Source organism: Zingiber officinale, chromosome 1A, assembly GCF_018446385.1.
Source record: "Zingiber officinale cultivar Zhangliang chromosome 1A, Zo_v1.1, whole genome shotgun sequence".
Taxonomy (NCBI): domain Eukaryota; kingdom Viridiplantae; phylum Streptophyta; class Magnoliopsida; order Zingiberales; family Zingiberaceae; genus Zingiber; species Zingiber officinale.
The window spans coordinates 170,104,938-170,131,696 of NC_055987.1; the positions used below are offsets into that span (position 1 = coordinate 170,104,938).

At 37.3% G+C, this 26,759-nt stretch overlaps 1 protein-coding gene across 1 annotated transcript; it reads left to right on the forward strand.

The window, feature by feature from the left end:
• Window positions 1-151: 151 nt before the first annotated feature.
• Window positions 152-19,161, forward strand: LOC122038390 (protein FMP32, mitochondrial-like). The gene is made up of 7 exons (XM_042598119.1): window positions 152-587; window positions 674-805; window positions 889-948; window positions 17,974-18,050; window positions 18,151-18,207; window positions 18,659-18,725; window positions 18,822-19,161. Exons 1-7 carry the CDS (start codon window positions 402-404, stop codon window positions 18,939-18,941), a joined length of 699 nt encoding a protein of 232 aa, XP_042454053.1. The 5' UTR covers window positions 152-401; the 3' UTR covers window positions 18,942-19,161.
• Window positions 19,162-26,759: the final 7,598 nt, after the last annotated feature.

The window sequence follows — 26,759 nt, forward strand, 5'->3', positions numbered from 1 at the left end:
TTATTACCCATATTGTATTTCAAAGATTGCCTTATTTGATTGGATGGTGGAGGTCGCGCGTAGGTAGGTGCAGCGTGCGGATATGTAAATGAACTTTTACATCCCGAACCGACGGTTCAGCCGAGTCCTTTTATTAGGATGGTTTGAATTGAAATCACAGTTCCATTTTTTCTACCTTGCGCGAATCCGACCATCGCCTTCCATTTGCGACGCGCAACCTCGCCCTGAGCAGAGAGCACGATTCCATCCCTCAATATCGTCGCCGCCACCGGATCTCCCCATCGAGGCTAGCAAAGCACGCCCTGTGACTTCCCCGGATTAGATTTGTCTGCGCCACCGGCCAAGGAGGGATTAGGGGAATCCCTACTTTTTTTTAACGTTAAATTATTCCGTCTAACCCTATGTTACCCGCGTCACTTAGGAGAGGAAGCACTGATTTAGGATTCCGTTGTTGGTCTTTGATGAGGCCTATGCAAGCATCCGTGGATTTACATTTCCCCGATCATACTCTTTTATTGCGGCATTTTTCTTCACAGCTCGTTAAAACTAATGGAAATCGGGCTTACCTTGTAGACACTCTGGCTTTGGTATGATTTTATATTTATTTAGTGATTCTTAGTCTGTTTGCGCGGTAAATGTTTGATTTTTTTTTTTTGTTTCTTTTGTTTTGCAGGTTAGAAGATTGGAGGCACAAGGGTTGCCAACTAAACAAGCAGAAGCTATCACTTCAACTATTACAGAAGTTTTGAATGATAGTTTAGAAAATGTGGCACAGTCTTTTATGTCAAAGTCTGAGATGGATAAGGTTTGTGACCTATTATTTAGATTTTTTACGGTTTATTATGACTTTGTTTGTAAAAACTGATAATTTATTTGGTATATATATAGATTGAGATGGTTCAAGAATCTAATTTATCAAAATTCAAGTCTGAAATGAAGAGCACACAGGTAATATATTTAGATATGTTTGCTCCCAACGAATTGTTGAAACCATACTAGTTACTATTATTACATTAATATTAGTTGATTCATGGAGCATAACTGGTTATTAAGTAAATTTGGGCTAGTACTATTGACTGATAATGATTAGAGGTACATTCAGTGTTTTCATATGTAATTTTGTTGGTTGGCATGGGTAGGGTAGATCACAAGTTAGCGTGTTGGCATAAATTAGTTTCCTTTTTGTTGATAAAAAAGATTTTAGTCTGGTACTGCAACTATATGTCATTGTAGTTATGTGTTTTTAGTTAAACGATCAAAATTGAAACTTGCATGTTTAATAGTTGAGGTAGACAATATTATCTGAGGCCAACTTAGCAGCCCATTGTGTTTGATTGACAAAGAAAATGTTTTTTTCCCTCAGTTTACTCCCTCTCCATGAATGTAAGTTTAGTTGGATGGGAGTGTAAGACCATTGGACACAAGAAAGAATTTAAGAGTATGTGTTCTTATGATTAACTAACCAATGTTTGTAATAATTTGCTTAAATCTAGCAAATCACAAAGTTCATTTCATCTACTCAATAGGAACTAAATACTATATGAAATCTATGTTTTTAAAACTGAATCAGATCAACTAGTTCAACAAGCAAGGAATCTAGTATATGGGTCATAAATATTGCTAGAGAATAGGAAATTGGTAGAATGTATAAATTATACATCTCATTATTTTCTGAGTTAATTATTCAACTAGTTGATTTATTTTTTTCTAATAAACTCATGGGTTGAAAAACCAAGCCGTGTAGCTTGAAACAGGCAGTATTCATTGTTTGGGCATTGGTCAGTATCAGTACATACTGGTACCACGATCGCAAGGGTGCTACGAGGTGGTAGAGGATGCCACGACTTCGTGGCGACCCTCCCCGGGGAACACAGAGGGTGTCGCACCCCGCGTAAGCCCTTCGCTAGGGTGTGAAGGCCACCATGACCAATACGGGTCACGAAAGGGACTTTGTTGGTCGCAACGGGCCTATAAGCTTGTGGGTCGCAGTAAGGACACTCGCATGTTGACAAAAAAAGAAGAAAAAAAAATAAATTGGAACTTAGGCTAACAATTTCAATCAACTCATATATATATGTATATATATATATATATATATGATAATCTAAATCGGCTTTATCAAAGTCTAATAAAATTATCCCATTAATTTCATATATTATTTATTTACTATATATAGACGCAATAATCTCATATTTTCCTTTTAAAAAAAATAATTTTTTTTATTTTTTTTAAATTTTTAATATGTAGATTTATTTTTTTATTTTTAATTAATATATTTATATTTAAAAAATATCGAAACCATATTGGCACGATACAACGAACTATATCATTCGGTCATAAACCTAAACTTCGATACAGTTTGGGATTTTAAACCATGAATAAACTCATTTAATACATTGTATTATATAAAAGTAAAAAAATGATACCTCTTATTTGACATAAATAATGTTACCTAATAAAGGTACTAGCTTTCTATAAAGGAAATATTCTTGATTGATTGTCACAATAAATCTGGGATTGCATTGATTCAAGGTATAGGATAGTGGGGCACTTGAGTATAAGTGTTTGATTTCTCAAAAATTTAATTTCCTAATCAATATTAAGCGCACTATTAGCAATAGTTGTTGGTCCCGGTGCAGCCGACAAGAGGGGGTGAATTGTCTAAAATTACAAATACATCCTTCTCACAACTTTCGACTTTAACTAATAAACACCGGTTAGAAAAATAGAAATAAATTGCATAGAAATGAAAAGAGGCTATTTGATTTTAGGTTACAACTGGAGAGGTTGTTAATCCAAAACAAATAAAGTGTACTAAAAATCTCCTTTTGCCATAGGTAGAGAAGCCTCTTATAAACGTTGAAAGCACAGAACAATAAAAACAGAAAAGAATAATTCAAAGTACAAGTGTTGTTGTGAAATGAAGAAGGCTAGAACTCTATTTATAACCCGTTTGTCGAAACTAGCCGTTTGCTGACGTGGTATTTTCGGGCACCTGGACCCTCTCCAGGCATCCAACGAGGCAAACTTTATCTCCACGCAACGGCTTCGCAATAGCTTGGAGATCAAATTTTTCGATGTTTGAGTGCCTGGACCATGTCTGGGCGCGCAAACCGTTGCTGACGTGGACCCGAAGGTGATCCACAGCAATGACACTGTGACGAGGCACCTGTTAGGCACCTTGGTGGTCAGGGCGCCCGTACCATCTAGTTCAGGCTCCCTGACCAACTGGTATGGACAATCCAGGCACTTGGGCTAACTGGTCTGGGCGCCCGGATCAGTCAGCCATGTGCTGACAGTCCGGCGTCTTCTCCAGTCGCTTAGGTGATCCTCCGGCCTTCTAGAGTTGAGCTCACACAAACCCAGTGTTCAAAATATCGCCCTAGGCGGCCGCCTAGGCGTTGTGTGGCGGCAGGCCGCGCCAGAAACCAGCCAGGTGGAAGACTTGGGCGGCTGGGCCGCCTAGGCGGTCCTCAATGGGCTTCGGCGGCCATCGCAGGCTTCGACGGGCTCGGCGGGCCTAGGTATTTTAGGTTTTTTAATACTAAATCGGATTTGTCGAGGTGCTTCGTCTTCTTTCATCACAGATTCTTCGTCTTCTCTCATCGCGGCGTGCTTCCGGTAAGTTTTTATTTTTTGTTTCTATTAATTTATTTTATTGTTTCTTCGTCGTTGCGTTAACTCTCCGGCAACGCTGGACCTAGGTTGACCTTTCGATCTTCTCATTGGCTTGAGAAGATCGTAGTTTATGGGGTCATAACCGTGTCACATTTAATTAGGGTATATGTTGATGTATGCTATCATATGCCATAAATGTATATGATGCATGTGTAGCTATCGTAATTAGGTCATTTTCATATGCTTACCAAAGTTCGCTACTCACTACTATCTCGATCATTTTTTGCCAAAGCAAAGTGTTTATCTTGGTAGAGTGTGACAGGACAATTGTGATGTTCGACTATTGAACTTTGGGTGTGACTTAACTAAGTTACTTCAATTAGATTGAGAACTTAGAGGCATAATCCATACGATGTAATTTCAATTATACTAGTCTTGGGCGATTAGCCAAAGTTAACTCAAGATGAGTTATACTATGGACTTCATAAGATGGGCAACCGAACAAATAGTCTTGTTCACCTAAAGATACAAAAGTTACATAGGATGTAATTGGTAAACATTGTCTACCTAAGTTCTACTAAGTCTTGGACGATTAGCCAAAGCTAATTCAAGATGAGGTATAATATGGATCTTGTTCAATTGGTATACGTTGTCTACCTAATTTATACAAGTCTTGGGCGATTAGCCAAAGCTAACTCAAGGTAGATCCGCTACCTTAGCGGCCCCCTAGTGCTGGCCCCACGGATATGGAGGGAGGTTCATACAGGTACACAGGTCATAGGCATATGGCGGGGTAAACCCCAGGTCGTCAGTTCCTGAGAATACCATTACGCCAAAGAGACCATGCGCCCATCGTCTACGCTAAAGATGAGGTATAAAGTGGATCTTGTCTCATTTGAATGTCTTTACTTTTGGGTTTAGAGCTAGTAGTGACTTGCTACTACCAAGCTTTAGAATTCAGTGAGAGAATTATTTAATTAAAGGTCTAATTAAATGATCTAAATATGATACTTATTTCTACATTTTATTGTTGTAGATTACTATGTCGTCTAGTACGTCGAATACACTCTCACTAGATCTGTCCTTGATAAGGACAAGCTCAATGAAGCTAACTTCCTAGATTGGTACCGAAACTTGAAAATAGTGCTGATAGGGATGCTTATAAGAAGCATCATGATAATGCATTAGATGTATCATGCCTTATGTTCGCCAGCATCAGAAGCAACATGAGAACATGGATGCTTATGATATAGTTGAATATCTTAGACAACTATATCAAGGACAAGCAAGGCATGAGAGATTTGAGATCTTCAAGGCTCTATTTCAATGCAGAATGCAAGAAGTCCCGTAGGGCCTTATGTGCTCAAAATGATCGGGTATGTGGAGAATCTACAAAGGTTGGGATTTCCACTAGGCAAAGAATTGGCCATTGACTTAATTCTATAGTCGTTGCCCGAGAGCTATAGTCAATTTGTCATAAATTATAACATGAATGAAATTGACAAACAATTGTCTGAGATGTTGAGCATGTTGAGAACTGCTGAACTCAACCTTGAGAAGGCAAAACCAAGTACTATTTTAATTGTGCAAAAGGACAAAGGCAAATAGAAGTCTAAAAATAAGGATAGGACACAAGCCAAAGGCAAGAGCAAGACTCATGCATTGAAATCCAAAGGTGGAGTTATTAAGGAAGGAACTTGCTTCTACTATGGTGAGACCGAACACCGGAAGAGGAATTGTAAGTTGCACCTAGAAGCTGAAAAGGAAGAAAAGTGAGGCTTCTGCCTCAGGTATACATGTTATAGAAGTTAATCTATCTATTTCTTCTTCATGGGTATTAGATATCGAGTGTGCATCTCATATTCGTACTAATGTGTAGAGGTTGAGAAATAGTAGATCATTAACAAAGGGTGCAGTGGACCTATAAGTATGTAATGGCACAAGAGTTGTTGCTGTAGTTGTAGGAACATATTCCTTATCTTTGCCCACTGGGTTTATTTTAGAACTTAAAGAGTGTTGTTATGTGTCTGCCTTAACTAAGAATATTATTTTTGTTTCTTGCTTGAACAAGAAAGGTTTTTCATTGTAATAAAGGACAAATGTTGTTCTGTTTATTTCAATGAAATGTTTTATTGTAGTGCACATCTTGTGAATGGACTCCATGTTTTAGACTTTGACAACCCAATCTATAACATAAATACTAACGGTTCGAGTTTAATAATTTGAACCAAACATATCTCTGGCATTGTCACGTCACATAAATAAGAGTCACATATCCCAACTTCATAAGGATGAACTTTTGGACTCATTTGATTTTGAATCATATAAGGTATGTGAATCTTATCTTCAAGGCAAGATAACAAAGACTCCATTTAGTGGACACGGTGAAAGAGCTAATGACTTATAAGGACTTGTACATACTGATGTATGCGGCCCTTTCAGAATAGCAGCTAAAAGAGGCTATCATTACTTCATTACATTTACTGATGATTTTAATAGATACGGTTATGTGTATCTAATGAGACATAAGTCAGAATCTTTTGAAAAGTTCAAAAAATTCAAAAATGAAGTACAAAACTAACTTGGTAAGCGTATTAAGATGCTTTGATCAAATCAAGGTGGGGAATACCTTAGCCAAGAGTTTCATGAACATCTCGTTGGGTGTGAGATCATCTCTCCACCTGGAACACCACAATGGAATGGTGTATCAGAAAGGAGAAATCATACGTTATTAGATATGGTACGATCGATGATGAGTCAAATCGATCTTCCTACTTCTTTCTAGGGACATGCTCTAGAGATTGCTGCTTTCACACTTAACCGCATTCCATCTAAGGTCGTCATAAAGACACTATATACGATATGGACCGGGAAGAGTTCCAAAATATCTTTCATGAAGATTTGGGGTTGTGAGACTTACGTTTGACGACAAGTCTATGATAAATTATGCCCCAAATTGGACAAGTGTTATTTTATAGGATATCCTAAGGAAACAAAGGGATATTACTTTTATAATCCCAGATAAAGTATTTGTTGCCAGAAATGGTGTTTTTTAGAAAGGGAGTTTATTTCTAGAAAATCTAGTGGAAGTAAAGTCGATCGTGAAGAAATTTAGATACACAATCTAGCATTGAAGCCTTGATGGAAATTAAACAGGCACCACAAGATATTGTGGATCATGATTTTGTTACACTGCAAAAAGTTATGGAGCAACAACCTGTTCAAGTAGTACAATCTCTACGCAAATCTGATAGGACACATCGTCAACCTGAGAGATATTTTTTTTCTTGTCTGACCATGGTGATGTAGTGTTTGTTGGTCTCAACGAGCCTACATCTTATCAGGAAGCTGTACAGGGCCCAAATTCTGAGAAATGGCTAGAAGTCATGAGATCTAAAATGGAATCCATGTACACTAACCAAGTATGGACTTTGGTTGATCCACCTGAAAGGGTGTAAGTGGGTCTTCAAGGTGAAGACTGACATGGATAGTCATATGCATACTTATAAAGGTAGATTGGTGGCTAAAAGATTCAAGCAGATTCATAGTATAGACTATGATGAAACTTTTTCACCAGTTGCGATGCTAATGTCCATTCGAATCATGCTTGCTATTGCAGCTTACTATGATTATAAGATAGGACAAATGAATGTCAAAACCATATTTCTTAATGGGAATCTACTCGAGGATGTGTATATAACACAACCTGAGGGTTTTATAGATCCAGAGCAGGCTGGAAAGGTATGTAAGTTGCAATAATTCATTTATGGATTAAAGCAAGCTTCTAGAAGCTGGAATCTTCGATTCGATGATGCAATCAGAATGTTTGGTTTCATCAAGAATTAAGATGAACCTTGTAGCTACAAGAGGGTTAGTGGGAGCACCGTCATCTTTTTCATATTGCATGTAGATGAGATATTTCTCATTGAAAATGATATCCCTACTCTTCAGTTAGTAAAAACTTGGCTTGGGAATTATTTCTCAATGAAGGACTTAGGCGAAACAGCCTACATTTTAGGCATCAAGATTTATAGAGATAGATCTAAGCGATTGCTTGGACTAAGTCAGAGTACATATATTGACAAGGTACTTAACGGTTTTTCCATGCAGCATTCCAAGAAGGGATTCCTACCAATGTCACATGGTGCGAGTTTCCAAAATTCAATACCCCTCTTCTAAGGAAGAAATAGACCTCATGGATCAGATTCCTTATGTATCTGCTATAGAGTCTATCATGTATGTCATGCTTTGTACTCGCCCATATGTCTCGTATGCGTTAAGCATGACTAGCAGGTACCTGTCATATCCAGGTGAAGGTCACTGGATAGCATCAGTCATGTAGGTCAATGGATATTAGCATGTGAGACTTAATGTGAGACTAGTCAGTATCGGTCAATATGAGCATCGGTCAATACATTGCTAATATTGACTTAATCTGAGATTAAGATGTGAGACTAGCATGATAGTTATACTAGGTCAATGGATATTAGATATTTCAGTGATTGACACTAGTGACATAAAGAGATTGTTAGTGTAAGCTCTAAGAGTCAATGAAGAGTTGATTGACTTAGGACATATTGTATCATATTTTATTTTATTAATAAAAAACAAAGTTGTTATTATATTTATTTCAGTTCAGTGTTGAATGAAGAAGTATAAAATGTCCTAAGGTAGTACGTTCTAGTCTACAGCATATCAATTGATTGAATTAATAGTGAGATATTGTAGATATACATAGAATACTACTCTTAACTATTCCTAGTCAAGCATTAATATATAAGGATAATATTAATATTAATGCGCTGAGACTAACATGTAGGTCAATGGATGACTTAATCTCACAAGTCATGGATATGAGAAATCAGGTTAGTACATGAGTATATATATTAAAGAATATATACTGAATGACTCGTCATGAAAATATTTTATGGATCGTTATATGAGTGTCATAAGCATTCTCATGTGACTATTGGTATGAATAGTCCTTAGACCTGAAGTCACTACAGTTTCCTACATAAAGAGTTGTGTACTTTGGTATCGTCAAACGTCACCTATAACAGGGTGGACTATAAAGTCGATCACTAGATTTGCAATGAGTTATGCGAAGGGATGTGAGTGATGTAGATGGGATCTATCCCTTCCATATGATGGAAGCAATATGCCCCTTGATTAGTAGGACACAAGAATGCATGACCATGCTCAAATAAGTCAATATGAGATATTGAGCTTATTTATCTGAATGTGTCTACTTATAGATCAAGAAACTCAAAGATTGATAAGACGATGACACAGCCTATGTCTCATGATCAATCTAGATATCAAAGATAAAGGACCGAGTCATACAAGATAATAGTCGTTAGGTCGGATCTCGACTTTCTCGTCACTCGTAGTAATGATGCATTGCTAGATGTCACTCATTATTTATATATCTAAAATGGTTTTAGATACATTGTCAACGTTACGAGAGTCTATTGGGTCACACACAAAGAACATGTTGGTTTGGAAATGGGTATTTTAGTTTGACTAAAATACTGAGGATCTTAAAATTAATGGGTTAATCCAAATTGTTGGTGTCATCTTTGTGGTGATTGACACTAGTGCTAGTGGGAGATTGTTGGTATTAGCCTTAAGAGCCAATTATGAGATAAAAGGGCAGCCCGGTGCACGAAGTTCCCGCCATGCGGGGTCCCGGGGGAGGATCCATTGTATGCAGTCTTACCCTGCTTTTTGCAAGAGGCTGTTTTCAGGATTCGAACCATGACCTTTTGGTCACATGACAACAACTTTACCGTTGCGCCAAGGCTCCCCTTCAATAAGAGCCAATTATGAGATGATTAAGCTTTTTAGGTTACTCATTAAGTTAGACTCAAATGAATCCACTCATTGGATTGAGCACTCATTGGATTGAGTTTAATCCAAATTAGACACATTTTATTAATGGGTTAGACTCATTGGATTATTAGATTAATGGATTAGACTCATTGGGTTATTGGATTAATGGTTAATCCAATATAATAATCCAACTCAATAATAGAAATACAAAGAGACAAAAACCCTTGGTATTCATTGGATGAATATAAATAGGTTTTTAATTAGATTTTTTATTAGAGATGAAAAGTGTGACTCTTGATCTTCCCTTCTTCTTCCTCTTCTTCCTTCTTGGCCGAATCACCTTGTGTGGCTAGCACCACAAAGTTGGTTCTTCTCCGAAGGCTTAGTTCGTGTGACGAACGAAGGATGTGTTCATATAGATACCATAGAGGCGCAACCACTTGATCACGCTGAGATTTGCATCCAAAGAAAAATTGCTGCCGGGATAATGAAGGGCACGCAACAAAGGTATAAATTTCATCAAACTTAGTATATGTATTTTACTCCTTCGCATGGATCTTCTGGAGAGGATCTAGTTGTTTTTCCGCTGCACTTTTCGTGTGTTTAGCGCACTAGATCCCTACATATGTTCTCCCAGTTGCCTTTGGAATCGCTTAAATTAAATATGGGTCTGCATAAGAGTGATTTTGGGATCATACGAAAAGATTCATTGCTATTAATGCGCAGCCAATGAGCATAGTATCAGATATACATCACAGTATTATATCGACAATTAAGAGTGTACTCGATCGCCCATCATGCTTTATGTTGCTACCGCATGTCTTGCAGTATGGTAATAGATACAGATGGTAGGTTAGCTTTAAGCTTATTTTGAGCAGCAGCACAAATAAACACAATACCATAGTATGATCCATGCTTGAAAAACACTCAGATGTCCATAAGTGGTTTCAGAACATTGACTCTAAAAGATGGGCTAATGCATATTTTAGTAGGAGAAGGTACACAATGCTAACCATTAATTGTGTAGAGAGTTTAAATATTTTGTTCAAGCAAACACGTGAACTTCCCATAAATAGGTTAATTGATAACACATGCTTAATGATTTTTTAATCATAGAGAGGAAGTCTCAAAATGGTATGGTGCTTTGACACCTCATGCTACCAAAGAAATGGATTCAGGAGAGAAAAAGCTAAACCATATAAAGTCCACTACTACTCAGTCTAAAATGGAAGTAATGACACGGAGTGCTTCATACATTGTTGATTTAGAAAGAAAATATTATAAATGTGTGGAGTTTCAAAATTCAGGGTTGCCTTGCTCACATGCTATTGTCGTCATCATTCACCGAAACATGGATATACTTCTATATTGTGAGCATTATTTTCATTCATAAAATTGGAATATCACTTGCATGGATCATATTTATCCTTATCGAAGCAACGAATTTTAGCCTAGTGGTGTAAACAATATTATAGCTCTATGTTCCCATAGCCTTGTATAGCCCGGTAGGAAAAAAAAGACAGATCGAGTTAAAACATAATGGGAAGATAAAAATCAAATGCTATCGCTGCAAACAATTAGGTCATAATCAAAAGTCTTGTAGAATATCGTCGACTCCTAGTTCTTGACTTATTGGTATATGTATGCAGGAATATTATACTTGATTTATATATTTTGTATGTAGTACAAACATTGTGTTATCAGAAAAATAGTTGTGTAGAGTGTTGCTATTTTTATATCTTTGTATATAGTATTGGCTGTTTAATACACGGTGTTATTTATGATACGAGACATGTATACTGAATGGTCACATGAATAACAATATAATTACCCAACCAAATAGAAATCATAATGACCAAATTGGTACGGTGGTGCTTATTAGAGAAAAGCGTCAATGTAAACCAATCCCAGCGTCAATGTACAACCCTTCCTAGCGGTTATGATTTTTCAGAAATCCAAATAAGATAAGTCCAACTGTAGGTTTCAACTCTACTGCATGGAAATTTCAAATAGGCTTGTTCTAAGTTATGATTTTAAAAATTAAATATTGTTGTGCTTGTAAATTTAAATTGTACAAGGTGTGCTGGTCATTGAAATCCATTAGCTGCACTTCGTGCCAACTAGCACGGCATAAGAACTTCATTGACAGTAGTTAGAACCAAAGTTTAGCATCATATCTATCTTCTCCTCGCTCAATCTTTCCTAGTGATTGCAAGTTTGTAGAAATCCAAATATCTTAGGTCCATTAATGGATTTTGGTCAAAATTCACTGATGGACCTAGATATGTCTGGATTACTTGGTATGGTAAGGACTCCAACGGTGTCCTCTATTGCTTATTTAGGGCTCTCCGGAAATGCTCCAATGTTACGATAAGTTTCAGCTAGAATGTGGGCTTAATATGGATAATATCAGGCTTGGGCCTAACATGGGATCATATCAAGCCCTTTGTAGTCCTGATATCCCGATACCAGGCCCACATTGTTCTTTAATCAAAATCAAGGTTTGCCACTATATCTATCTTCTCCTCGTTCAACCCTTCATTGCTTATTTAGGGATCTCCAAAGGTTTTCCAATGTTACGATAAGTTTTATCTAGAATGTGAGTCTGATATTATATCATATCAGGCCCAAGATGACACTATATTTGCTCAACCCTTCATAGTGATTGCAAGTTTGCATAAATTCAACGGTGCTCTCTATTGCATATGTAAGCCTCTCCGCTTTAAGGCTCTCCGGAGGTGCTCTAAACTTATGCAACATTTCAGCTTACCAGGCCCACTAATTAACCAGCACCATTTGCACTGTGACATCGTAGGCCTGGTTAATTAGTGGGCCTACAACCAATTTCTAGTTGAAATGTTGCATAAGACTGGAGCACCTCCGGAGAGCCCTAAATAAGCAATAGAGGGTACTGTTGGATTTTTGCAAACTTGCAATCACTAGGAATGGTTGAGTGAAAAGAACATAAATATGGTGTCACCTTAGGCTTAATATCAAGCTCAGATTCTAGCTAAAACTTATTGTAACATTAGAACACTTTTGGAAAGCCCTAAATAAGCAATGAAAGGTTGAGCGAGGAGAAAGTAGATATGGTGGCAAATCTTAGTTTTGATCAATGAGGCTTGGTATCAGCCCATATTCTTGTGGAAACTTATCGTAATATTAGAGCACCTTCGGAGATGCCTAAATAAGTAATGTTGGGCACTGTTGTAATTATTGTAATACCAGAAACCCGCAGGACTTGAATTGGGTGCAATCGGACATGTCTAAGTCCATCAATGGATTTTGACTAAAATCCACTAATGGACCTAGGCTACTTAGATTTTCACAAACTTGAAATCACTAAGAAAAGTTGAGCAAGGAGATGGTAGATTAGCGTCAAACCTTGGTTCTAACCACTATCGATGAAGTTCTTGTGTCGTGCCTATTGACACAAACAGTGCAGCTGATGGATTTCAAAGAACAACACATAGTTTACATGTACAAGAACACCAACACTCAATTTTTAAAGTCATAACTTAGAACAAGCCTATTTGAAATTTTCAAGCACACTTGTAGAGTTGAAATCTATGGTTCGACCTAGTCTATTTGGATTTTTGAAAAAACGCAATTGTTATGAAGGGTTTAGTCTGCAGAACGTAGATATGGTATGGAGTATTAGTTTAGAGCAATATGGTGTCATTTGGCACAAAGTTTGAAACAAGATAATCTTTTTCTAGCTTGTTGGGATTGATTTACATTGCCGCTTTTCACTAATCAGCACCACCATGTCAATTTGGACATTCTGATTTTTATTTTGGCAATCATGTTGTTATTCCTCTGACCATTCAGTATATTCACTTCTCATATCATAGATAACATCGTGTATTAAACAACCAATACTATATACAAATATATAAAAATAACAACACTCTACACAAATGTTTTTCTTACAACACTATGGATGTACTACATATAAAATATATAGATCCACTCTTTCTGTTTACAAAATATATAAATCAAGTATAATATTCCTGCATGCATATACTAGTAAGTCAAGAACCAGGGGCTGTGACATTCTATAAGACCTTCGATTATTGCCCATTTGCGGCGGTTGCATTTGATTTTTACCTTTCCGTTATGTTTCGACTCGATTTGTGTCTTCTTTCATCTATCGGGTTGCACAAGGCTACAAAGACATAGAACTATAATGTTATTTCCAAAATTTCTTGCTTCGACAAGGGTAAATTTGATCCATGTAAGTGGCATTCCAATTTTGTAAATGAAAATAATGCTCATAATATGGGAATGTATCTATGTTACGGTAATAGTACGTGAGTAAGACAATCCTAAATTTTGAAACTCCTTACATTTACAATATTTTCTTTCCAAATCAACAATGTATGAAACACCCCGTGCCTCTACTTCCATTTTAGACTAAGAGTAGAGGTGAACTTTATATAGTCTAGTTTTTTCTCTCCTTAAATCCTTTTCTTTGGTAGCATGAGCTGTCAAAGTACCATACCATTTTGAGATTCCTCCCTACTGTTAAAGAATTATTAAGCATGTATTATCAATTAACCTGTTTATGGGAAGTTCACGTGTATACTTGAACAAAGCATTTAAACTCTTTACACAATTAGTGGTTAGCATTTTGTACCTTCTCCCACTATAGTGTGCATTACCCATCTTTTTGGGGCAATGTTATAAAGCCACTTATGGGCATCTGAATGATTTTCAAGCATGGACTGTATTATGAGATCATACTGGAGTATTGTGTTTGCTCGTGTTGCTGCCCAAAACAAGCCTAGAGTTGACCTGCCACTAGTCTATGTTATCATGTTGTAAAACATGTGGTAGTAATAGAAAGTGTGATGAGCGATCAAGGTAGACTTTCCTAATTGTTGGTATAATGTCACGATATCTATTTGATACTGTGTTCATTAACTATACACCGACAACAAAGAATCTCTTTGTATGATCCAAAACCAATCTCATGTAGATCCACATTCAACTTTAGGGGTTTCCAAGGCAACTGGGAGGACAGTGCCACATAAGTTTGAGGATCTTGACTCAACTCACACAGATATAGTGGAAGATCTCTATATGCCTAATCATAATCTCTAACGACCTTCATCGCTTTCTCCCAGGCTATGTTTGATATGTTCACATCAAACTTAGCTTTTATATTTGATATAATAATACTTGGTTTATACTGATTGTTAAAAACAAATTGCTCTTTAATAAAAGATGTTACAATTGAAAAAAAGCATGTTTGATGATCTGCACTTTCCCTAATGATGCGACATTAATGTTTTTTTACATATTTCGTAACAGTGAACTCCGTATCCCTGCCCAACTATTTTCCATGGACATGGTTGATTGAAGCAAACTGCTTTAACTTTATTTATCCGGGTGACAACTGAGTTATATCTTATATATTTAACCATGACATACTTTACAATTGTATTTTTGAACTCTTATCGAGACGGAAAAATCTATCTACCAAAAAATTTATGCTCATTTGTTGCCTCTCTAATTGACCTTTGTAGTAATTGAGAATTCAGAATATATGGATCATCAGCTATTAGGAACTCTTATTTTTGGGGATACATTTTGTTCAATCTACATATCATCAACAAAAATTTCTTGTACATCTGTATTTCATTGTACTTCTTTTGAATATAATGCTCTTCCTCCTCACTCTAAGTAGGCTCACAGTATTCAACAAGTATTGTATAAAGATTCAAAACCTTATCTTTTAGGTTATTTGCTTTTTTATTTAGATGGAAGGTCAAATTCCTTGTATGTCTATTTGTGTTCCTCATACCAGAATTCTCAGAAGAAGATGAAATATTAGTTCTGGATACTTTACTACAATAGCTCCCTATCACATAGCTGAATTTGCATCAAGTGTATTCCATATATCAAAGAGAATTTCTTTGGCAATATGATCATCCTTGAAAAATAAATTACAAACAAAGTTAGCAAAGCTACAATGTCAGAATCAGTGATGTTGTAATTCAAAAAGCAAGCAACGATAGATATGATGTACCTATACTAGATTTTCATAATTGATGACTGAAATCCACTGATAGACATAGGCTATTTGATTTCTACAAACTCGCAACCGCTAGGAAGAGCGAGGAGATGGTAAATATGGTGTCACACCTTGATTTTGATCAACAAATAACGTGGGCCTGATTTTGGGATATTAGGACTACAAAGGGTCTGATATGGTCCCATACCAAGCTTAGGCATGATATTATCCCATATCTGGTACATGTTCTAGCTGAAACTTATCGTAACATTGGAGCACCTCCAGAGAGCCCTAAATAAATAATTGAGGACACCGTTGGACTCCTTTAAATCCGCCGAACTTTAAATGGGTGCAATCAGACCTGTCTAGATCTATCAATGGATTTTAACCGAAATCTACTAATGAACTTAGGCTATTTGGATTTCTGTAAACTCGGCGAGGGCTGTAAACGAGCCGAGCCGAGCCGAGCTTTGGGGTGTTCAAGCTTGTTTGATAAGTTAACCGAGCCGAGCCGAGCCGAGTTTAAAATGAACCAAGCTTTTGAAATGAGTGTTCAAGCTTGGCTTGGTTTATTTTTTATGAGCTTGAGCTTGTTTGAAGCTTGGCTTGAGCTTGGTTCATTTAGATGTTATCAAGCTCTCAATTCAAGCTTGGCTTGAGCTTGGTTCGAGCTTGGCTTGAGCTTGGTTTGAGCTTGGCTTGAGCTTGGTTCGTTTAGATGTTATCAAGCTCTCAACTCAAGCTTGTTTGATTGTTTGAAACTTTTAATTGTTTGATTGGTTATTAAGATTGATAATTTAAATTTATTTATTTATTTTATTTTATTTAATTATTTATTTAGGATATTGAAAAGAGTTTTATTAATAAATATGGTTCGTGAACATTGTTCACGAACGTTGTTCACGAATATTGTTCACGAACGTTGTTCACGAACATTAACGAGCTGAACACATATGTGTTCAAGCTTATTTGTTTAGCTTAACAAGCTGTTCAAGCTTGTTTGTTTAATTAATCCTATGTATATTGAACGAACATAAACAAGCTCTTACCAAGCCGAACACCAAGCTTGTTCACGAACGCTTGGTTCATTTACAGCCCTTAACTCGCAACTGTTAGGAAGGGTTGAGTAAAGAGAAGATAGGTATGGTGTCAAACCTTGGTTTTGATCAACGAACAATGTGGGCTTGGTATTAGGATATCAAGACTACAAAAGGTCTAATATTGTCTTGTATCAGGCCCAATGTGGGTTGATATGATCCCATATCAAGTCCACGTTCTAGTTGAAATTTATCGTAACATTAGACTACCTCCGGAGTGTCCTAAATAAGCAATGGAGAACACCGTTGAACTCCTTATAGTCTCGGAAATCCATTGGACTTGCAATCCGACTTGTCTAGGTCCATTAGTGAATTTTGATCGAAATCCACTAATAGACCTAAGCTATTTGAATTTCTGCAAACTCGCAACCGCTTGGAAGGGTTGAGCAAGGAGAAGGTAGATATGATGTCAAACATTGATTTTGATCAACGAACAACGTGGGCCTGGTATCAGGATATCAGGACTACAAAGGGCCTGATATGATCCCATATTAGGTCCCGTGGGCCTAGTATCCTGGATACTTGGACCACGGTCTAGCTCAAATTTAGCATTACAGTGGAGCACCTCTAGAGAACCCTAGATAAGTAATGGAGGACACTACATTGCTAGTGTTATTCCATAAATCTTCCCACAGGCCACACATCGATGGACAACATAAATATGATTTGTGGACACTGTTTTTTTTTTACATTACAGAATAATTTTATAAACAGTAGTAAATATGATATGTACATCACTAAATCTTTATTTGTCTTCTTCTACTAAATTCAGTCAGCTTAAAATTTGTCCTTCAATGCCGATGTTTTTCAATGCAGTTGTCCTTCGAAGTCGCCTCTTGAATGTCTTACGACAATAGTCCCGCTTTCTACTTACTCTATTGCAATCCTACCAAACTGCAAAAGAGGTATGGTAAGTAGGAAGAGGTTCCTAATGGGGTTGTATTTATAAGAGCAGGAAGAGGTATGGACAAAGATCAATGTCACACAGCAAAGAGAGAGGATGAGACACATGATGAGGTGATGTGCATCCGAACCACAGAAATAACTTTCAAATTAGAATTTGGGTCCGAAAAGCGAGGTTGGCAAGAGGGGTAGTTTCGGAATAGCAGACAAATAAGTGTGTCATTTGGTAATTACCAAAGTATAGTGTGTCTTTTGGTCAATTCTAAACCCTGCATGCGCTCTATACAATATTAGTAAATCTTTTTTTTTCATTCAAATGTAAATTGGTAAATATGGTATCATTTAATCAAATTATTTTATTATTGATGTTTTTATGGCATTGGTAAAGTTATTGAAAAAATAAATAAATCAATAAATGAACCCTTCAATTTATCATTTTCTGAGCAGATGGTTCAAAGTCTATTGTCTTATTGTTCACTTGTAAGTTTATCTTTTTGATTGCAGGAGCATCATTTTGCATTATTGCAACGAGAGACTGAAAAACTTCGAGGGGATATTGAGAACCTGCGCAGGGAGCTCAAGTGTGTGATTTACATTTAAGTTTTTAACATTCATAATGCAATTGTACCAAAATTTCGAGTTCTCTTGTGATTTAGTTTAATTATGGATTATCTTGAGCAGATATGAAGTTGACAAAGTCACTGCTGGACAACGTTTGGATTTAAATCTTGAAAGAGGGTAATAAAATTTCTTTTTTTGGTGTTACTTTTTTTTTTTATAAACTAAGTTTTCTTTCTTTTGTATTTATTAAAGAAAGACGGTATCCAGCTTTGACTAGTAAGTTGTTGGTATCATTTTAAAATTTGTTGATTTACTTTAGAAATAATTAACTTTAGCACCAAGTATATGTTGATTATAAATTAATGTATATTTTCTATGAATAACCTTTTAACTTAGTGCAGAGTTTTGATGAGTTCCAACTTGAGTATTGTTGTATCATTGCGCGGGCATTGAATTAATGATGCTCATCCCTTTTTTGGAGTTATATTTTAAATCAGTTTTATTTTCCTTGTAGTGTAAACAAACTGTACACTAATCTGTAGCCTTACATAATTACATTTAGTCCATAATGTACTAGATTATATTTGTGTATTTGCCTTTTTAACAATTCTTTTTCCTAATTAATTAGGCGTATGCGTGATGAACTAGCTAAGCAAGCTGCAGAAAATAGTGACTTGACTAACAAACTTGACCGGGTAAACCATATAATTCAAAGTGTTTTGATATAGTTTTCTTCCAACTCTTTTATTCGACAGTAATGACGATTTAATGTTATTGTTATTGTGTATTAGGAAATTCATGCACTGAGAGCACAATTAGAGGCTGCCAAATACGATGTTATAAAGTATTGCATTGGTACCCTTGTTTCAATATCGGCAGTTGGTCTTGCTATGGTGCGCATTTTGATGTAGAAACGATATTCTTTTCATCACAAATGTTCCTAATTTGTGGGATTGTGTGTACTTACACTCATTTATTTGTGATTGATAAAGGCAATGGAAAATTATTTTGTTTTCCATATTTTCTTTTTCAATCATGTTTAATCTTTCAATTGTTAAGCAAGCCCACTCTGGCTGCAGACTATCACCTGATTGTTTTCAAGTGTTTCTTTATCTAAAGACTCTTCTTTTATGTTATGTTATGTAAAAGAGTATGATAATGTATGACTTTTTTTGTGACAGCAATTGCCCTCCTTTTATTAATAGTTTAGGGAATGGAATATCCAAATCAAGTGATGAAAAAGGCTACATGCTGATTAGATTAATATTTGTTTGAATGATTTCTCCTAAAAAAAAGGGCTATCAAAAGTTATTTCGACAAGGCTTTTTCAATACTTAACTCAATAGGGGCAATGGACAGTAGTAGAGAAATCAAAAAACAAAAGATGCATTGGTCCTTTTATGAAACACATACACCTAGCTAGGTATTTAGGAGAGGATTAAGAGATACCTGCAACTTCAAGAGAGACTTAGAATTATTTAAGCCGCTATTTCACATATGGCAGCTTCAATCTTTTGGCTATTACTGGTCATTTAATTTAATGACGACTATGGAGGAATTGTTATAGCGAGGATATATAGACCTTGCATGCTATAACTTTGTCTAGAAAAGACATAGAAATCAAACTGAATAGAAAGTACTTACTAGTTGTTGGATTCAATTGTCGACCTTCAAAAGGTATTACCGCAAAATCGAGGTCGGCCACAAATTACTCAACTGTGAAATTGCAGCCAGGTGAAAGAAAAATCAAGGTAGGGCCTGACCGCAAAATGATAGTCGAAGGAAAGCAAATGGTGGAGAAAATTTGGAAAATTGTTGCTTGAGTTGGAAACTAAAAAACGTAGGGTGTACCATGAATTTATTTTAATGAGCGGGTTGATCTGAAAAATATTTGATTGATGGATCATGGTTTAGATTGGTTATTCTTAAAATTAGTCAGCGTAATAGGATGTATAATTTGGATATTGAAAAAAGGTTGGGTGTAATTGAGTAAATTGTCAAAAGAATTACAACTCAAAAGTGGAGACAAAGATCCAGGGTGTGTAAGAACAAGCAAAGCAATTGTGATTGTTATTATACTTTTTATTAGACTTGTAAATGAATTTGACGTTTGATATCCATAAAACTCATTACATATATGTATATATACAATGTTGTTATGCTACGGACCTTATTTTACGGATTGCTACAGACTAAGCTCCATGTCATTTTTTTTAATACCGCTTTTTAATGAAATTTTTTCTCTTTCCTTCGTTCTTGCAACCGAAGCTCACCGCGGCTCCACCCTCGTGCCTCCTCGCGCCCCGTCGCCGACCGACAGCCTCGCAGCTGGCCTCGCGCCCCGTCGCCGACCGACCGCCCCCGCTGCTGGCCCGGCAGCCTCGCGTTCGGTCGTGACGCGTCCGGAATCCGACCGCGATCACGCCAGATTTCGGACACGATCGCGACCGGAATTTGGCGCGCGATCGCAGCCGGATTCCGACGCGGTCGCAGGCGGATTCCGGCACGATCGCAGCCGGATTCCGGTCGCGTTTGCGGCCACGCCGGATTCCGGCTGTGATCTCGCCGGAATCTGGCACGATCGCGTCCAGTCGTGATAGCGTTCGGAGTCTGGCCGCGATCCCCGACGGGTTCAACCCTTGGGCTATAGTGTGGGTGGGTCCAGGCGGTCGGAGGCCGCCGGCGGTGGGCAGATGGCCGGTGGGCAAGGCGGGTGGCGGGCGCGCGAGGAGGCGCGGTGAGCACATTTGTTTCAACGAGAACGAAGAGAAAAAATAGAGAAGAAGTTGTATTTAAAAATTAAACAAAATATTAAAAAAAAATCAAATTATGTGGTTGCGGACGAATCCGCATGCCAAGGTCCGTATTTTAACAAAACTCATATATATATATATATATATATATATATATATATATATAAAGGCAACAACACCAATTCAATAAAATGCTCGATAAGATTTTTAATAACAAGTTTGATAAGAAAATAAATAAGTTTAAATGCAGTTAAACCCAGCTTGGCTCGACTGTTGATACCTTATTTTATATATTGAATAATTTATTTCATGAAAAAGAATTTTGAAGGGGAACTTTTGCGCAATGATAAAGTTGTTATTGTATGATCAAAAGATCACGGGTTCGAATTCTGAAAATACTCTTTTGTAAAAAATAGGATAAGACTGTGTACAATAAATTCTTCTATGTGACCCGTACCGCGGGAGCTTTATGCTTTTGCTTTTTTTTTTTATCTTTCACCAAAACAATGTTCAGATATTTAGGTTAATTATAAAATATATCTAATAATTTTAACTTTGTTTTAACCAAAATTTTCTCATTCTTTTTGAACGTCTCAAATCTACGCTACACTTTCATATCAAATTTGTCGTCTGTTATAAATCACAGAAAACTTACCTGTCCAAAATAATTCATTATTCTTCCTTTTGATCTTTCCTTTTTTTTTTCTTCTTCGTTACTTGTTGAATTCTAATGCTTCCCAACTTTGTTGAATTCTAATGCTTCCCAACTTAGATTTTCACTTGAGAGTTACTATTGTAAGTTTAACCAATTATATCCGTGCCACTCCATATATTCTCTCCCATTCAATCTACTCTAACTCCATCCAATGCACCGATCTTCTTAGCTTAATGAAGACTCGACACAGATACTCTCCTAATCTCGTCACTCGAAAAATGTTTGTTTCATTTAGACAAAGGCTAGCTTTAGGGCTTAGGGTTTGATGTGGTGGATAGGGAAGTCTATATGTGACAGTGCCCGATCAGAAGTCAAGTTGACTAGTCAAAAGACAAGCAAGCATGAAGGTTAAAGCGGTCCACCAAACTCCTTTGACTTCTCGAGATTGGTCCACCAGACTCCTTCAACTCGGTCCATCTGATTTTCATGATTGATCCATTTGACTTCTCAAGATCGGTCCACCAGACTCCTCTGATTTGGTCCATCCAACTCCTTGGAATCTGTCCATCCGACTCCTCCAACTTGGTCCACCAGACTCCTCCGACTCAGTCCATCCAACTCCTCAGGATTGTTCCACCAGACTCCTCTAACTCGGTCCATCCGACTCCTCGAGATCGATCCACCAGACTCCTTCGACTCTATCCATCCGACTCCTTAGAATTGGTCCATTCGACTCTTTTGACTTAGTGTATTCGACTCTTTTGACTCGGTTTATTCGACTCTTTAGGATTAGTCCATCTGACTCTTCGGGATTGGTCCACTAGACTCCTCTAACTCGAACCACTCGGCTCCTTTAGCTAAGTCACCCAGGGCTCCCTTGACATGGTGTTACCTGACTCCTCTAAATCATCTCCGACTTGACCTCACCTCGTCATTCTCCTCCGCTTAGGCTCACACCCTACGTGGCCCGTCGAAAACGTAGGAACTATGTGGATAATGAAGCGACCAAACTGTTTCATTCGTGGGGCCATTTTTCATGGAAGACATGGAAAAATGAAGCGTATATCCTAAAGAACATGTGTAATGGAAGTATACATTTCAGAACATGTGGTGAATGGAAGCAGACATTCCGGAGAGACGTGCACATTCAAAGACTTTTAAAGAGTTGCCCACTCCCTCTCCTGCAGGTATGCACACATAGACATTCAAACTTTTCTTCTCTACAATCTTCTTCCCTTCTCCAGCCTTAGTGCTAACTTGAGCTTTGGAGTGGTCATGCTGAGTCCAACCTCGACACAAATTCTAACCTTTGGCTAAGTGTTTGTAGGGACTTTGGAAGTTCTCCTCACCACCGGGTCATTTGCAACCTTCTCCATATATGACAGCTACTCTACGCCAACTCACTAGATCGTGATCTCAAACAAGAATAGGGTTAATGCTCCCATGATGTATATCTTAATTGGAAGGAAGTTGTGGTGCAACCACTTACATTATAAATAAGAATGAATCATCGATCATGTCTTGCAACATAAATGATGTTTCATGCTATATATCGTAAAGTTCTCAGGTTTAGACAGTAGTTGGTGTAATGAGAATGAGAGTTGCGTCTCATGTGTGGATGTTACCCAAAACAATAAGTAAAAGGGTTCAATCACCGGGAGGAGGTCAAACTGAGTAATGACTTATACAAACATATCAGTAGGCTACTTGCCGATGGATGGTGAGGTAGAAGTGGTGCAATCAAGATTAAAGTAGACCTGCAGGTTCGGCCTTGACCCGGCCCAAGCCTGTAATAGGGTCAATGGGTCAGTTGCCCTTTGACCCGGGTCACCTGGCCAAACCGTAATCGGCTGAGCTCCAGGCCCGAAAAATCGATGAACCGTCGGTTCCAATTTTTCTTTTTAATATGTATCTATTGGAATTGGTAGTTCCCAGTCGTTGGAATTATCGGTTGTTCCTAGCTGTTTTGGGGGGGGGGGGATGAATTTTTTGGCACTTTTTTCAACGGTTAATATCATTTGACATTTTTTAATCAATGACTATGATTTTGTATCTGTTAATATCCAAACTCTGAAAATAGAGAGTTTATTTCATCATTTCCACACACATCTTCTCAACTCTCATTCTCAATTTCACATTCTGTACACGTTTTCGACTCTAAGTCTTCATTTCTACGTACTTTCGTTTTCAACTTTTAACTACAATGGAAGGAGACCGTGGAGGTGTTGGTCCATTTGGATGCAGGCAAGAGGGGAGGGGTGAATTGCCCTACAAAAACAAATCAACTCTTTCTCGACTTATAGTTTGAATAAGAACACTTGTAACTACAAATAAAGAGACTAATAAAAAGGAAATATACACAATAAGAATTACTTGATTTGCAATCAGAAGATTGCTAATCTAAGGAGAATGAAGCGCACTTTTTTGAAGATCTCATTCGGACGGAGTAGCCTCTTACAACGTTCACAGCTCACAAACAAAAATAAAATAGAAGAAATTGAATTACAAGTTGTTGTCTAAACTGTTGAAAACAGCGCTATATTTATAGCACTGTTCCGGGCGCCTGAAAGGGTTTCGGGCGCTTAGAGAGGGATAGAATTCTATCCCCGATGCGTCGGTCAGCGTCCACGTCACTTGTGAGAACATTTGGGTTCCGGGTGCCCGAACTCTATAGGCTCCGAGCGCCCGGACCACAAAAGTCAACAAGGATTGACTTTTTGCTGTCCAATTCCTCTACTCCGGTTCTGCTCGTCTCGGTCCGGATCTTCCGCTCTAGCTCCGCTAGCTTGGGTGATCTCGGCCATCCGGAATAGGGCTCATCCGAACCCAAGTTTCGGCCTTCTCCTCGAGCAGCCTTCCTCCCCAGTTTCTCGTCCCTCGAATGTCGCGTACGTTCTTCTCGTCCATTGGCGTACTCTTTCGTGGCACCTCGTCCCTCAGACACACCGAGCCCGTCGGCTCTCTCCCCATGTCATCCTTCTCGCTAGCCGCGTCTTCCGATCGACTTCCTGTGCTCCTAAGCTACTGCACGCTTAGACATAAGGGTTAAACCAAACATGACCTAATTTAACTTGTTTGATCATATCAAAACAACCTTAGGATTCCAACAATCTTTCCTTTTTTTATGTGAGCAACCCAAGTTAAGCTAGGGTAAACAATGCAAAAAAATGCAATATAAAGACAATTAATTTTGCAAATAAGTGCAAATAGATTTTTCAGTTTAAAAATAAGATTATACCTCCCCCTAAACTTAATATCCTTCTCCTCCTTTGATCATATAAAAAATGGAGCTTCATAATAAGTCTAAGGTTAAAAAAAAATTACAATAAATTAGAAAGTTTTAAGTGTTAAAAAAAATCTAAGTGAGAAAAATATCAAGCAGAAAAATTTCTAAGTTAAAAATAAAATGTTTGTGCAACGGATTAAAAAAAATAACAAAAATAATTTAAATGAAGTCTGCTATATAAAAAAATTTGCTGAGTTAAGTTTGAAAAAGTTTTCTAAGTGAAGTAAAAAAAAAATTTAGAATAAATTTTTAACAAATGTTAAACCATTGATAAAGATTGAAGGCAATTAATTTTTATGTTTATCAATTTATCAATTAAATATTTAATTTAGAAATTGACTTCTAGAATGTGGCGAGGCACTAGGCCTTCTTGGTTATTGGATCATCAACCACTTATAAACAAAGTCTTTTAATGAATTCAAATATTCAATTTTCTACCTGAAAGCCTTAAGTCTAATTTCATTTTCAATTTAAACAAGTTTTTGGAACCCAATATAGGTTCTTCCTTTAGGGTTAATCAGGTATTTTCTAGGTATATAAGCTTTTGATATTTTTCTGATCTAACTTTTGTGAAACTTGTAATATCAGTTTAATCCTTTATAGTTTCTAAAAGCATAAATATTTGAACAAGCAGAATTTTTCAAGTTTTCTATTTCTTCTTTTAATTTATCATTTTCAAGTCTTACTTTATCAAAATTTTCTATCAGACATGATTTTGCTAAAATTGTTTTTATTTTAAGTTTTTATTTTTAAATTTATTATTTTTATATTTTAATTTGTACATAGATTTTGCCATAGACTTAATACCATAGTAAAGTTAATCAGGAGGTAAGAGGCATACCTCACTTACCATATCAGACTTGAAGTCTAACTCTCCCCCTTCATCGATGTTGGCTTATGATGTACTTTTCCCTTCATAACTCACTATCAGTGCTAGTCCGGCATACTCTTTTATTTCTGACTCTGATGATGAGCTGTCGTCCCAAGTAGCAGTTAGAGTCTTGTGTTTCTTGGGCATCTTGCCTTTTTCCTTCTTGAGTTTTGGGCAGTCCTCTTTTAAGTGTCCTTCCTTTTGACACTGGTAGCATCGAACCTTTCTTCTATTTCTTGGATTTTTCTTATTCTGCATTTCTTTAAATTTATTAGATCTAAAGAATTTTCTGAAATTCCTTACCATATAAACTTCTTGATCTTCTTCTGAGTCTGTCTCAAGTTCATCCTTCTTGGTTGCATTTAGCATCATAATCTAGCTTGATTCTTTTGTTGTCCCTGCACATCTGGTTTCATGTAATTCTAAAGTGGAAAAGAGTTCCTCTAGGCTACTTACCTCCAGGTCCTTTAAGATATAGTAGACGTCAATTATTAAGGTCCATTCTGGAGTTCTAAGGAAGACATTGAGTGTGTAACGTATCATGTCCCGGTTGGTTACCGTTCACCAAGGTTTTCGAGTCCGGTGATTAGTTCTTTTACCTTCATGTGTAAATTGGCTACCTTCTCACCTCTTTCCAGATGAATATTCGTCAATTTGTTCTGAAGTATGTCTCTTCTTACAAGCTTGGCTTCGGATGTGCCTTCATGGAGTTCCAGGAATCTTTCCTAGAGTTCTTTGGCCGAGGAGTAGCTCCCGATGCGGTTGACTTCTTGAGGCAGCAGTACACTCAGCAAGTGATACTCTGCTCGGTTATTCGCTACGGAATCATTTTGCTCTTTCTTCGTCCAAAGACTCTCTTCTTTTTTCTCTCTATTTTGATTTGTAGGAGATACAAAATCATATTTTATTATTAAATGAATCTCAAAGTCTGTTTTCAGGAATACCTCCATACGACGTTTCCAGTGTACAAAGTCTCCCTCGAATTTTGGTGGAACGATGCTTGGTCCGACCATTGGTAGCTTTGCTTCGGTCGGCGGTTAGTCCTTCTGAAGTGTCCTCGCTCTGATATCACTTGTTGGTCCCTTTAGAGACCAGCAAGAGGGGAGGGGTGAATTGCCCTACAAAAACAAATCAACCCTTTCTCGACGTATAGCTTGAATAAGA

Coding starts and splice junctions, on each gene's coding strand:
- LOC122038390 (XM_042598119.1), top strand. CDS start 402: ATGTTACCCGCGTCACTTAGGAGAGGAAGCACTGATTTAGGATTCCGT. Junction 949..17,973: donor CTGAAATGAAGAGCACACAG/GTAATATATTTA, acceptor TTTTGATTGCAG/GAGCATCATTTTGCATTATT. Junction 18,208..18,658: donor GATTTAAATCTTGAAAGAGG/GTAATAAAATTT, acceptor CTAATTAATTAG/GCGTATGCGTGATGAACTAG.